General features: G+C 38.2%; 1 protein-coding gene across 1 annotated transcript in view; it reads right to left on the bottom strand.

Moving 5' to 3' along the window:
- Nucleotides 1–418: 418 nt before the first annotated feature.
- The window catches only part of LOC126188899 (ER degradation-enhancing alpha-mannosidase-like protein 3), a 227,815-nt gene continuing 215,976 nt past the window's right edge, over nt 419–12,257 (bottom strand). The window contains exon 19 of the mRNA XM_049930585.1: nt 419–1,616. Within this exon, the coding sequence (XP_049786542.1) occupies nt 1,071–1,616 (546 nt within the window). The 3' untranslated portion in view covers nt 419–1,070. The remainder of the gene's footprint in view (nt 1,617–12,257) is intronic.

Consider the following 12,257-nt stretch of genomic DNA (forward strand, 5'->3'; position numbering starts at 1 on the left):
ACTGCTCGGCCAAGTGCTAGCATCTGACACTTCACCATCTACCAGTCACACTGGTAAAAACTCATAAACCACCATAATTATCCTCAAACAAAGTCTGATGATTCTGTCTTTTAAACAACTATGTGGTAATGTATCACTTACTGAGATAGTTGCAGCTAATGGCCAAGATTATTTTAAAACTACTACTCAAGTTTTTAGACAGAGTTGCCTGATGTCAAACTAGGTTAATGGTTGTGATGTTACCTTTTGATTTGAATGTTTATCCACCAAATTCAGTGAATTAATTCTTAATATAACTTCAATTACTTCAATACATTGATTTCATAACAGGATGTATAATGAGAAGTACTTAAAACAATCCGTATTACATAAAAATATTTCATCAATCTTTATTTGCAAGATAAAATTTTTTTAGTGTATTGTTACACCATATGGTAAAACAGTTCCATATCTCCAGTTTCACACAATGCATCGAAATTTAGAATATGCACAATTATATACAAATACAATGTACAAATTAGAATAAAACATCTACAATAAATATGTTTTAGAACTGTTTTTAATTTCATAGAATATATAACGAGGTAAAACAGGCGTCATAATTTTATTTAAAAATATGTCTGTATTACAACAAAGAAATATCTTTAAGGTCTTTTATGCATTTCCTTCATAAGTACAGTGCAGGTGAAGAATATACAATAACCAGCTTGAGCACATATAGGCCATACTATATTTCCCAATTTAAGTTAATGGTCGCATAAAAAAGACTCACACACACTATAGAAAGTATATGGTGCACTTAAGTGAATTATAAAACATAATGACAACTAATGATGCCATTTTGAATAATCTGTGACACAGGAAAGTAAAATGAAAGACAACATAATTGTAACATATTACATTATTACATGTAACTTTGTGTTGCTTTCAGGCTCATGTCTCACTGTAACACAGCATGAACTGCAAAGAGTCACATTTATTTTCACTTGTATGATCACTTGAATATTGTTCATCTAACAAATGTCTTTTTATCTTAATAAACCAGAGACCATCTAAGGATCTGTCTACAATCACAGCTCATCAATGTGTTTTACAAATTTTCCCGTAGCCTGTTCATTTTGGTTGGATACAGTAGAATCAGGAATATTACTTTCATGAGCACTTTCTTCTGTCCGTACAGGATCTTTATCACTATGGTGAGAAAGAGGAGATGTTGCAGATGAAGGGTCAGATGGAAGTTCTATATTATTAATCTCACCAGCTGCAGCTAAGCTTGCTATTTCAGCAAGCAACCAAGCTGCCTGAGCACGTGTGGATCCAGGTTCACGAGCCAGCAGTTTACGATATAAGTCCATGGTTGCTGCTGATGGCGGTGGTACACCTTGTTCTGCGCCAACCACTCGAGCCAACACAGCGTTGCGCAACTGTGTCCACTGCATCTCGGAAGGACTAGGTGGGCTTGGACTTGGTGCTACATCTTCTGCCTGATCAGTTTCTGATTTTAAGTCCAAATCTGCCTCTTCTTTTTTCCGAGAGATCCTAATCACTTCTGCACCACCATTATTAGTATGAACGGTAGCACGGAAGTCAGATGATTCAGATTTGGTTATAGCTTCCTAAAAGCAAGAGAGAGCATTCTTATTAACTGCCATTTTTATTATTAGGGTAGTGAATATTAAACATGACAGAAACTACCTGCTGGTTTACCTTAAACATAATGACAAGACCAAGTAAAAAGAAGTATTTTTTTACCATCAGTCTTTTGATCAGTTAGATGCTATCATCTTTTCCTAGCCTGTGCTAATCTTTTCGACCCTTTGTAACTACTACAGCCAACATCTTCTATAATCTGTTTTGCACACTCCAGCCTTTGCTATTTATTTCAGCCGATTATTGTTCCTTCCAGTGTCAAGTTAATTATTTGTAGATACTGTAGTACATGTCACACTAGCCTGTCTCTTCTTCTAGAAACAGTCTTTTATAGAATTCTTTCCCCAACTGGTATTTTAAGAACAGCTTCATTTAATACTTTACCTGTTTACTTAGTTTTTCAAATGGTTCCAATTTCTTCCTCTGCGAATTACTGTACTGCCATACAATACAGTGTTCGAAATGTACACTTTCAGGGACTTCTTCTTCATGTCAATATCTGATAAGAGCGAAAATTGAATGATCATATGATACCAGAAGCAAACTTTCGTAGCCTTTAGCAATCTCTCTTGCCTCAGTCATCCTGTCTCATGCTCTCAATTTTGATGTTACAACAATTTATTCTTCTTCTTTCTACTACTCTTCTTGAGCATAGTTTTTGGTTTACTCATGGTTAAGCCATATTCTGTGCTAAGTATACTGTCCACTACTTTCAGCAAATCGTCTTGTCTCCCTTACATCTGGACAGACGGACTACATCATCTGTGAACCTTGGCAATGACAGCAGGTCCTCTTGAACTTTTATTCCTTTTCTGCATCTTTCTTTCACTTCTTTTCATTGCTTTTATCATGTACAAGTTGAATGACAGTGGCGATAAGCTGCTACCATGCCTTATATCTTAACATTAACTTGTTTTTCTTGACCTTCCACTTTAATTATTCCTAACTGAATTTTGCCGATGTCACAGATTATTTACCTGGATCTGTAATTTTACCCTGAACCATTAGAACTGTGACCATCTTATCCCACTGCACATTGTCAAAGGCATATTTCAGGTACACAAATACTGGGAAGGTTTTCTGGCTTCTTTTTATTCTTCTTTACAATCTGCTTTCTGCAACTAAATGAAGAGAACAAAATTGTTATTCCTTCATTAAGTCTTCAATTTTTCTTTCTACTCTTCTGGGTATTATTCTGACCTGCAATATGAAGTGCAACCTGAGAGACCAGTCGTCTGATAGTCTTCATGTTTATGCACAGGCATCATCTTTGGTGAAAGAATGCTCTTTTTAAAATCCAATGGTAACTCACCCTATACAGATTTTTGAAAATTGAATTAACTTCCAGTTCCTGCACTTCCTAAAAGTTCATCAACTCCTGTTGCCTTGTTTGAGCTTAGATTATTCAGTACTCCGATCACTTCCCTAAAGCACGTATTTCTTCCACATATCACTTTTCTCTGGCTCTTTTCTCACACTTTGGGGCAGTTTCTTTCCTTCATACAGGCATCTGATGGCCTCCTGCCATAAGTACACACTTTCTTTGGCAGTTAAAATGGTTTTCCATCTGATCCTCGTAGGTTAACACCTTTACAGTTTACTTCTCTAAATTTATACTTATTTTTCTTGTACACTTTCTTCCTTAAATCATGATTTTCTCAACATCTTTAAATGTCTCCCTCATCCTTTATGATTTAGCCTGTTTGCTCTTCCTATTAATTTTACTTCTAAGCAATTTATACTGCTGCCTTTTTACCTCATTCATAATATATACATGTTTCCTTTTTTGATCTATAAGCTCAAGTATTGCCTGAGTGATCAGTGGCTTCTTCACATCTGCTTCTGATATACTTACACTGCCCTGACCTATCCCAATTAATTCCTTTTTCTTCTTCTTCTTCTTTCGATTTCGGCCATCTTTGGACCACGTTCAACAATTCACTTGCCCGGCTTTTTGATATTTTTTTCTCTCTTCCCAATATTTCCTCATCATTTTCGAGTGGTTCCTCCTCCGCTCTTCCGACCATTTCCTGTTATTATTCTTTAGTTTCGTTTCTTCTGGAAAACACTTAATTTCGTTCACTATTTGTCTAAACTTTTCCCTGTCCCTGATTGACTCACGGGTGACATTAAAATAGGCCAAATCCTTTTTCACCATCTGTATCCATTTATTGTTGGTTTTTTCGTTCCTGTTACTATGTTCAAACACTTTTCTTGTTAGTCTGTTTCCATTCATCCTCGACAGGTGACCATAAAACGTTAGTCTGCGTTTACGCATTGCCTCACTCACTTTCTCAATAGTTTTGTATATTTCCTTATTACTCTTTAGCTTGTACTCTTCTCCAATCTTTCTCGGTCCTAATATTTTTCTCAAAATTTTCCTTTCTTTCTTTTCCATGTTTTCTATTTCCCCCTTTTTGTTAAGAGTTAGGAACTCCGATGCATACAGGCATTCTGGTCTAATGACAGTTTTATAATGTCTTAATTTAGCTTGAATCGAAATGTTTTTTTTGTTATATATGTCTTTGGTTTTTTGAAAAGCAAATTCCATTTTCCTTGCTCTCGCCTGGTTTGCACTCTTGTCTAAACCATTCACTTGAATTATTTCACCTAAATACTTAAATTTTTCTACTCTCTTAATATTGCCGTATTTAGTAATAAGATTTTTCTTGTTATTTCTATGATTAGACATATACACGGTTTTTTCAAATGAAATCTGCAGTCCAGCTCTGGCCGAAACTTCTTGTAGTTTCTCCAAGTAGTTCTGAGCTATTTCTTCGTTTTCTGTAATTATTGCCAGATCGTCTGCAAAAGCTAAACAGTCCACTTCCTTTTTATTATACTCCTTTCTTCTTCTATTGAACTACTCTTGATGTTCCTACTTAGTATAATGTCACTGCCTAACAGAATTTTTAGATTGCTCATTCTGAGATAAATTTTCGTATTCTAATCCAAGCAATGGCTGATACTGAATCCAGGGTACTTGTCCCCTGAAGTACTAGTCACAGAGATGAATCCCTGAACCATGGAGCCTGTATAAAACACAGTTAGCTTTCTCTAACATACAAGTACCTGTAAAACATATAAAACAAAAGTCCACTTCATTTTGATACTATAGACAGGTTCTACTGTTCTGTTCCAAGATTTTAAAACTAGGTGAAGGAGAAGGTCATATGAGAGTGTTATACAGTCTTTATTGTCCTATAGCAACAACACAAAAAAGTGTCCATAATTACTCTGGGGGAAAAAAAAGAGGGAAAAACACACTCACTCACTCACTCACTCACTCACTCTCTCTCTCTTTCACACACACACACACACACACACACACACACACACACACACACACACACACACAGAGAGAGAGAGAGAGAGAGAGAGAGAGAGAGAGAGAGAGAGAGAGAGAGAGAGAGAGAGAATTGTGCGACATAAATGAAATTGGTAGGCATGTTTCAAATTTCATACCAGTTGCATAAGAGTGGCACTAGTAGTGCCGCTATGCCACTACGAGGATGTAAATCAGGTTTGCTTTAAACACACGATGTAACTGTTGTGAGCATTAATTACCTTTGAGAATGGACATAGTGAGCTGATGTTAGTCAAGAATGTCTTAAGGGTGATAAAGATGCCATTATCAACACTCACTGAGTTTGAACAAGGTCGTGTTATTGGGCTAGAAGAAGTTGGATGTTCCTTGTGCAGTACTGCAGAAAGACTCAGCAGGACAGTAACCACTGTACATGATTGCTGGCAGTGGTGGTCACGAAAATGTACTTCTCATAGTAGACAAGGCTCCAGACGGCCACATGACACTCCTGAGAGGGATGACCATCGTGTTATGCGTATGGCTCTGGCACATCATACTGCATCTGCAGCAGCAATTTAAGCAACAGTTGGAACCACATTGACGCCACGAACTGTTACAAATCAGTTACTGAAAGGACAGTTCTGTGATTGATGCCCCACAGCGTACATTCCACTGACCCCAAACCACCACCATTTGCAACTTCAGTGGAGTCAAGCAAGAGCTCATTGGAGAGCAGGTTGGAGATCTCTTATTTGATATACCTATCTAACCTCCAGTATTTTACTGTAGGAACATGTTTCAAAAGCTTCTGTTCTCATCTTGTCTATACTCTCTATCATCCAGATTTTCCTACATTTCATACACATAATTTCTGAAAAAAGACTTTCTTAACATTTAAATTTTATATTTGATGTTAATGTATTTCTCTTATCTAGAAAATATTTCCTTCTTACTGTCAGTCCACATTCTCTATCTTCTTTACTTCTGCTGTAAGCTAATTTGCTAACCAACTATCGAAAGTCATCTACTAATTTTAGTGTCCCATTTCCTACCCTAATTCCCTAAGCCACACATGATTTTTAATTCAACTGTACTTATTTACCCTTGTTTTACTTTTATTGATGTCCTTTTCACAGCCTCTTTTCAAGGCACTATCCATTCTACTCAACTGATCTTCCAAGTCTTTTCCTATCTCTGGCAGAATTACTTCTCCTTGAACTTCAATTCTTTTTCCAATTTTTTCTTGATTGCCTTTACTGCCTTCTCTATGCATACATTCAATAACTTGGGTTGTAGACTTCGACCCTGTCTCACTCCTTTCTCGTAACTTGAGTCTGGTTTCTGTACAGGTTGCAGAGAAAACCTTCCTGTGTTCTATTGCTGATAACTTCTGAATATCAAAGAATATATTTTAGTCAATATTGTCAAAAGCTTTTTTCTAAAATTACAAATGCAGTCTTGTTTTTCTTCACTACATCTTAGCTGTATGGTCAATACTACTTCTCATGTTCCTACAATTCTCTGAAACTAAAACTGATCTTCCCACAGATCAGCTTCTGTCTGTCATTTCAGTCTTCTGTAGATAATTCATATTAGCGTTTTGCAATCATGACTCATTAAACTGATGCATATCATCAGCGCCTGCCTTCTTTGGCATTGGTATTAACACATTCTTCCTGAAGCCTTTTGTATCCTACACACTAGGTGGAACAGTTACATGACGAAAGTGCAAATTTTTCCATTTCAGACTGTTATTTATTTAAACTTTTACTTTGTTTCACAACTGGTTTTGGTTTTTTAAGGATACAGAGTATTTATAATTGGTGGAAAAATAAAAAATTTTTTTAATGACTTTATTAAATTCTATAGTCTTCCTGATTACATTGATATATACATTATAGGGTTTCAAATGAAAAATGACCTATATATATGAAATTTTAAAGTTACGGTCATGTATGCTGCCACGCCCCCTTTATTTCTGTTACAGAAACCAGTATTATTTCGAAAAGAACTGTGAACTTTCTGTTTCCAGCGATTATATGTAAGACACATTGTATATGTTGGTGACAGTGTAGGTTTCTAGTATCTGTAAATGATTATCTTTGCTAGTATCTACTTTTGTTCACTGCAGCAGTTTGTTCATGTGTTACTGAATGTTTGTTGCCCAAGTGCTACATACATTTGTGGGAGTACATATACTTTAGTGTGCAATAAATATGAACTATGCCACGCATCAAGAAATTCAATAAAAGGATATTCCATGGTAACACAGGTGCCTGATGTTACCAAAACTACTGATATGCCAGGTAATCAAGTTTTGTCATTTGACCTAACTGTGTGAAACTCAAAGATAGAGGCAAGTTATAAATTCAAAGGTTTGGTCTTAAAAAATTTTCAAATGTTCAGCCTTGCAAGTTTTCTGTCATTAAATGCTGCTTTCACTTTCACAGTGGTTGGTGTGTGCAATAAATGCCAACTCATCTCTTGGTTTGGATTCCAAATTAAATTAAAGATCATGTTACAACTGGCTGGGCAAATCAGTTCACAGATCATAGATGGCCACAACTTCCAATAAGATTACATCTAGTGAGCAACATAGTGTTCAGACGACACTTTTCATTGCTGGGGTCTTCAGTCTGAAGATTGGTTTACTGCAGCTCTCCATGCAACTCTATCCTTCGCAAATTTCTTCACCTCCGAATAAATACTGAAACATAATCAATTTCTCTGAATTATTATGTCAGCTCATCTCCTGGCGTAGGTGGTCTATAAAAGCATAAGATTACTATGTTTGATCAATCTTTGGTGCTTATGTTGATCCAAAGTAGTTCACTCTCCGATCTGTGATACATTCACTATCTACTAATGCACTGGTTTTGGCAATAAATTCACCATAATCATTTATGTTTAACCCTCCGTGTGACATACATTCCAAACTGTACTTAAGATTCTGCTGCTACTCACATCTAGGTTTTCCTAGGCCATCACATCCAATCCTGGAACTACTGATCTCTCCAAAAAACAACTTAGGAAAACACCTCCTGTCACTCAGTATTATCCTGATTTTGAATGTGTTAAATCACCTACTTTGACAAGGCTAAGACTTCCTAAGATAAAGTCCTTAAATTAGGTCGTTTCTGTCTGACATTCTGGACACCACACCAAGAACAGCTTTTCATTGTTCCCCTAAGTTCTATAATATCCTGGTCAGACCCAATGCTGCTCCTGCACCAATTTCCTTACACGCCGGCTCCTACCCATGTGACTGCCCCCCACTGTAACACTTGCCCTATGCAACCTCTTACCACCACCTATACCAGCACAGTAAATGGCAAAACATATACTATCAACGGGACAGCCACCTGTGAAATGACGCATGTTGTGTACTGCCTGACACACAAACACTGCTCTGCCTTCTACACTGGTACAACTATTATTAAATTTCATCAGTTATGATGAATGGGCACAGAAAGAGGGGCTACAAAGGCAACACACAGTATCCTGTGGATCACGCTGTATAACATGACAGTCATGACCTCAGTGCCTCTTTTACCACACGTGCCATCTGGATTCTCCCTGCTGACATCAGTTTCTCAGAACACCACAGGTAGGAACTGGCGTTACGAAATATGCTTGGTACTCACCATTCACGTGGCCTACATTTATGTTAATTTCTTTGGTCTCAGCATTTATTTTCAATAACTACTCCTTTTCTTTGCTCAATTTTAGTTTTCTATATATTTTATTTTCTGACTGTCTATCTTTCCCTGACCTCCACCTCTACAACATAACAATGCACTTGGCTTTCTGCCCTTGCTAACTCTTGCATGAGGTTTTGTCCGTAATCTTTGTCTTGGTTACTGCCCTAAAAAATTGGTTCAAATGGCTCTGAGCACTATGGGACTTAACATTTGAGGTCATCAGTCCCCTAGAACTTAGAACTACTTAAACCTAACCAACCTAAAGACTTTACACACATCCATGCCTGAGGCAGGATTCGAACCTGCGACTGTAGCGATCGCGCGGTTCCAAACTGAAGCACCTAGAACTGCTTGGTCACACCGGCCGGCCCTTACTGCCCTACCTTACACCTTTAAGTTCTAACATTTTCTAATCTCACCCTTGCAGCCCCCAACAGTCAGTCTTTCCTTCTCATCCCATTTGGTAAGACTCCTCTGACACATGGTTCTAGCTGACTTTTCCCTAATTCTCCCCATTTCCTAAGCCTTGCCAGTCCTTTTCCTTCATCCCTCTTTTTTCTCCTTCAACCCTCATGCCAGAAGAAGGAGCCTCTGGCTCCAAAAGCTTGCACATTTCCATAACTTTTTTGTGTGCTTTCTCCTGCCACCCCACTTGGCAAATATACTTTTTATCTATCCAACTATAAGTCCCATCTCAGGCTTAATTCAGTGATCATATTTTCATGATTTTTGCATAGGAACAAGATTACTCCATAGCCATAACACCATGTCTGCTATCTGTTTTGCCTGGACCTCTTCAGATCAGCATGCTATCTCTTTATCTGTTGACATCTACCTATATAAAGCCATTCACACTAAAGAGCCGCTCTGATACAGTCTTGGTATCTGTGGATGGTGCATCTACAGTGGTGATCAACCTCTTGCCCACTATGCTGGAGGTCTAAGGCTTTTATAGGCAGGCATTACCTTCCAAATCTAGTCCACAAACAGATCTCCCATGCAGTATCCACACACAGTGTTAGTGAACTGCTTATAGATGTTGTATAGATGCTTATAGATGTTACTGTAATATCAGAGCACCACTTAAAGACTGTGATAATTTAGCGGCTTTCTTTATTGGGATACAGATCATCCACCTATTTTTCAGGGAGCTTTTTATGGAGTGGAGCAGTGGCCATGCATGTGAGAAACAGCATTCCATTTGAATCTATTGACATTTCAAAATACTGCACTGAACAAATCACTGAATGCTGTGCAGGAGCAGTTGAACATGGTGAAACTAAACTTTTAATCATAATTATCTATAGGTTCCCTAACTCTGATTTCAAGAAATTTCTGTTCAAGCTAGAGTGTTCTTGATTCATGTATAGAAAGTACTAAAAATTAGTTGTATGTGATGGTTTTATGAGTGGCTGTGCACAGAAAAGAATGTTGAAGATCTCCTAAATTCATATCATCTGATACAGGCTGATTCCAGGTTGTCATATAACTCTCTTAGGAAACAGCTTTCAAAGACTGCTATCTGAAGTACACCTCTGTGATAGGACTTTCTCTGTAATATATCCTATGTCCCTGTAACCCTCCTGGCCTCAACCTTTGTTAGTCATTGTCCTCTCACATCCAGTCCCTTCTCTGTTCCCACTCCAGCACTACATAGCCCTCATTCCTCCATTGCAACCAGTCTTTTTACTTATCTTCTTTTCCACTATACCGCCCCACCCTCCCCACCTCTCTGCTGCCACTTGTCTAACCTCCCGACTGCGCGTAGCTACCCTACCCTCTTTCCACCTCACCCCTGTGTGCGCCCCAACAGCACGCCACTGTCCGCCACCCCTACCCTACTATCCCTCCCCCTCCCTGTCCCAACCTCCTCCTTACCCCACCCAATAACCACTCCCATCATGCACTGGTGCTGCAGCTCGCAGTGTGGCCTCAATTGCCACAGACTGCTGTTGTATGTGTATGTGTGTGTGTGTGTGTGTGTGTGTGTGTGTGTGTGTGTGTGGTTGCGTTTGCATGAATGTGTATATGTGTGCTTGTCATCTAATTTTGATGAAGGCCTTACTATCCGAAGGCTAATTTGTGGCCGTCTTTTTGTTGTGCCTATCTGCCACTCAGCATCTTTGCTAGGTGGTGAGTAGCAACTTCCTTTTCACAATATTGCTACATTCCATCCTGGATTTTCCATTTTTTGATTCTTGCACTTGTCTTGTTGGTTTAAGCACTGCATCAATACTATATATTCTGAGAATTATGCTGATGCACTCTCTGAATGATTTTGAGAATGGGACGAAAACTCTGCGTTTTTAGTTGGTTCTTTTCCTTTACAGGTTCCAGACCTTTCGAAGTTCTAGATCTTTTAGGGTGCAGTGTCCTGTTTATCTCTCTGTCAGAGTAATCATTTCTTCTAAAGGCAGTTCTTAAATGACAGAGCTCCTCCTCCAAATACTGTGATTCACAAATTCTTTTAGCCCACACCAATTTTTTGATCACTCCTCTTTTCTGCTTGGGATGGTGGCTGGAATTTCTATGAAGATATCTGTATATCTGTCTGTGGGAGTGGGATTTCTGTAGACTTTGTTCCCTACAGTTCCATTGCGTTTTCTCAGTATTTGTATATCCACAAAAGAAATTTGACCTGTCTGCCTTTTTTTTCCCACAATGAACTTTGTATTGGGATTAAGATCATCCTAAAATTTAGATATTGTGAGTGTTCTTTTTCTCCATGAGGCCACATAATGAAAGAATCAACAACATACCAAAACCATTATGGTTTCCTCCTTGCCATCTGAAGAGCTGCTTGATGTGAGGCAATGTTTAAAAAGTTCTGCCATAACTAGAACATTACATCATTGGGAGGAACCTTAGTGAACAGCAGTACAGTAATCCCACAGGTCAGACAAATCAATTGCACTAATAACAGATTATAATTGAATGCCAAGACTGTGAATTTTTGGTAAACCATACAATCTCGGTTGGCGACATTTCTGGTTTGATGGGACCCTTCTAGTCAATGGGAGAAATAAAACAGGCTTTTATTAGCCTGTTCATATTCTAATGGTTCTAATATGTACCAAATTTTAATTTATCTTATGCTGCACAATGTACATAAATTACTATTCGAAAGGTATTTGAAGTAAGTGATAGTTTGACATGAAAAGTAGTCTACTTTGCTTATTTTCATTACAATGTCATATGGTATTATCTCTTGAGGTAACTCTTCCCATTCTCAAAGGATATTTTTGGCTCAGACACGGACAGTTCGGGCATAGTGGTGTCAGTTCATGAACTTCTTGTTGACCCCTGTTCACGAGTCTGGGTATTCTGACACTAGCCTCGCAATATATATATTCTTTACTGTCATTTCTTGTTAACAATATCAGCTTATTCTCAACAATTCACAGTTTTCACTCAGTTAATACTAGGCAAAAATCCAATCTGCATTTGGATCGCACTTCCTTGACTCTTGTGCAGAAAGGCGTGCAGTATACTGCTGCATCCATTTTCAATAAGCTACCACAAGAATCCCCTTCACGAACCATGGACCTTGCCGTTGGTGGGGAGGCTTGCGTGCCTCAACGATACAGATAGCCGTACCG

The sequence above is a fragment of the Schistocerca cancellata genome, chromosome 5 (assembly GCF_023864275.1).
Source record: "Schistocerca cancellata isolate TAMUIC-IGC-003103 chromosome 5, iqSchCanc2.1, whole genome shotgun sequence".
Classification (NCBI taxonomy): Eukaryota; Metazoa; Arthropoda; class Insecta; order Orthoptera; family Acrididae; genus Schistocerca; species Schistocerca cancellata.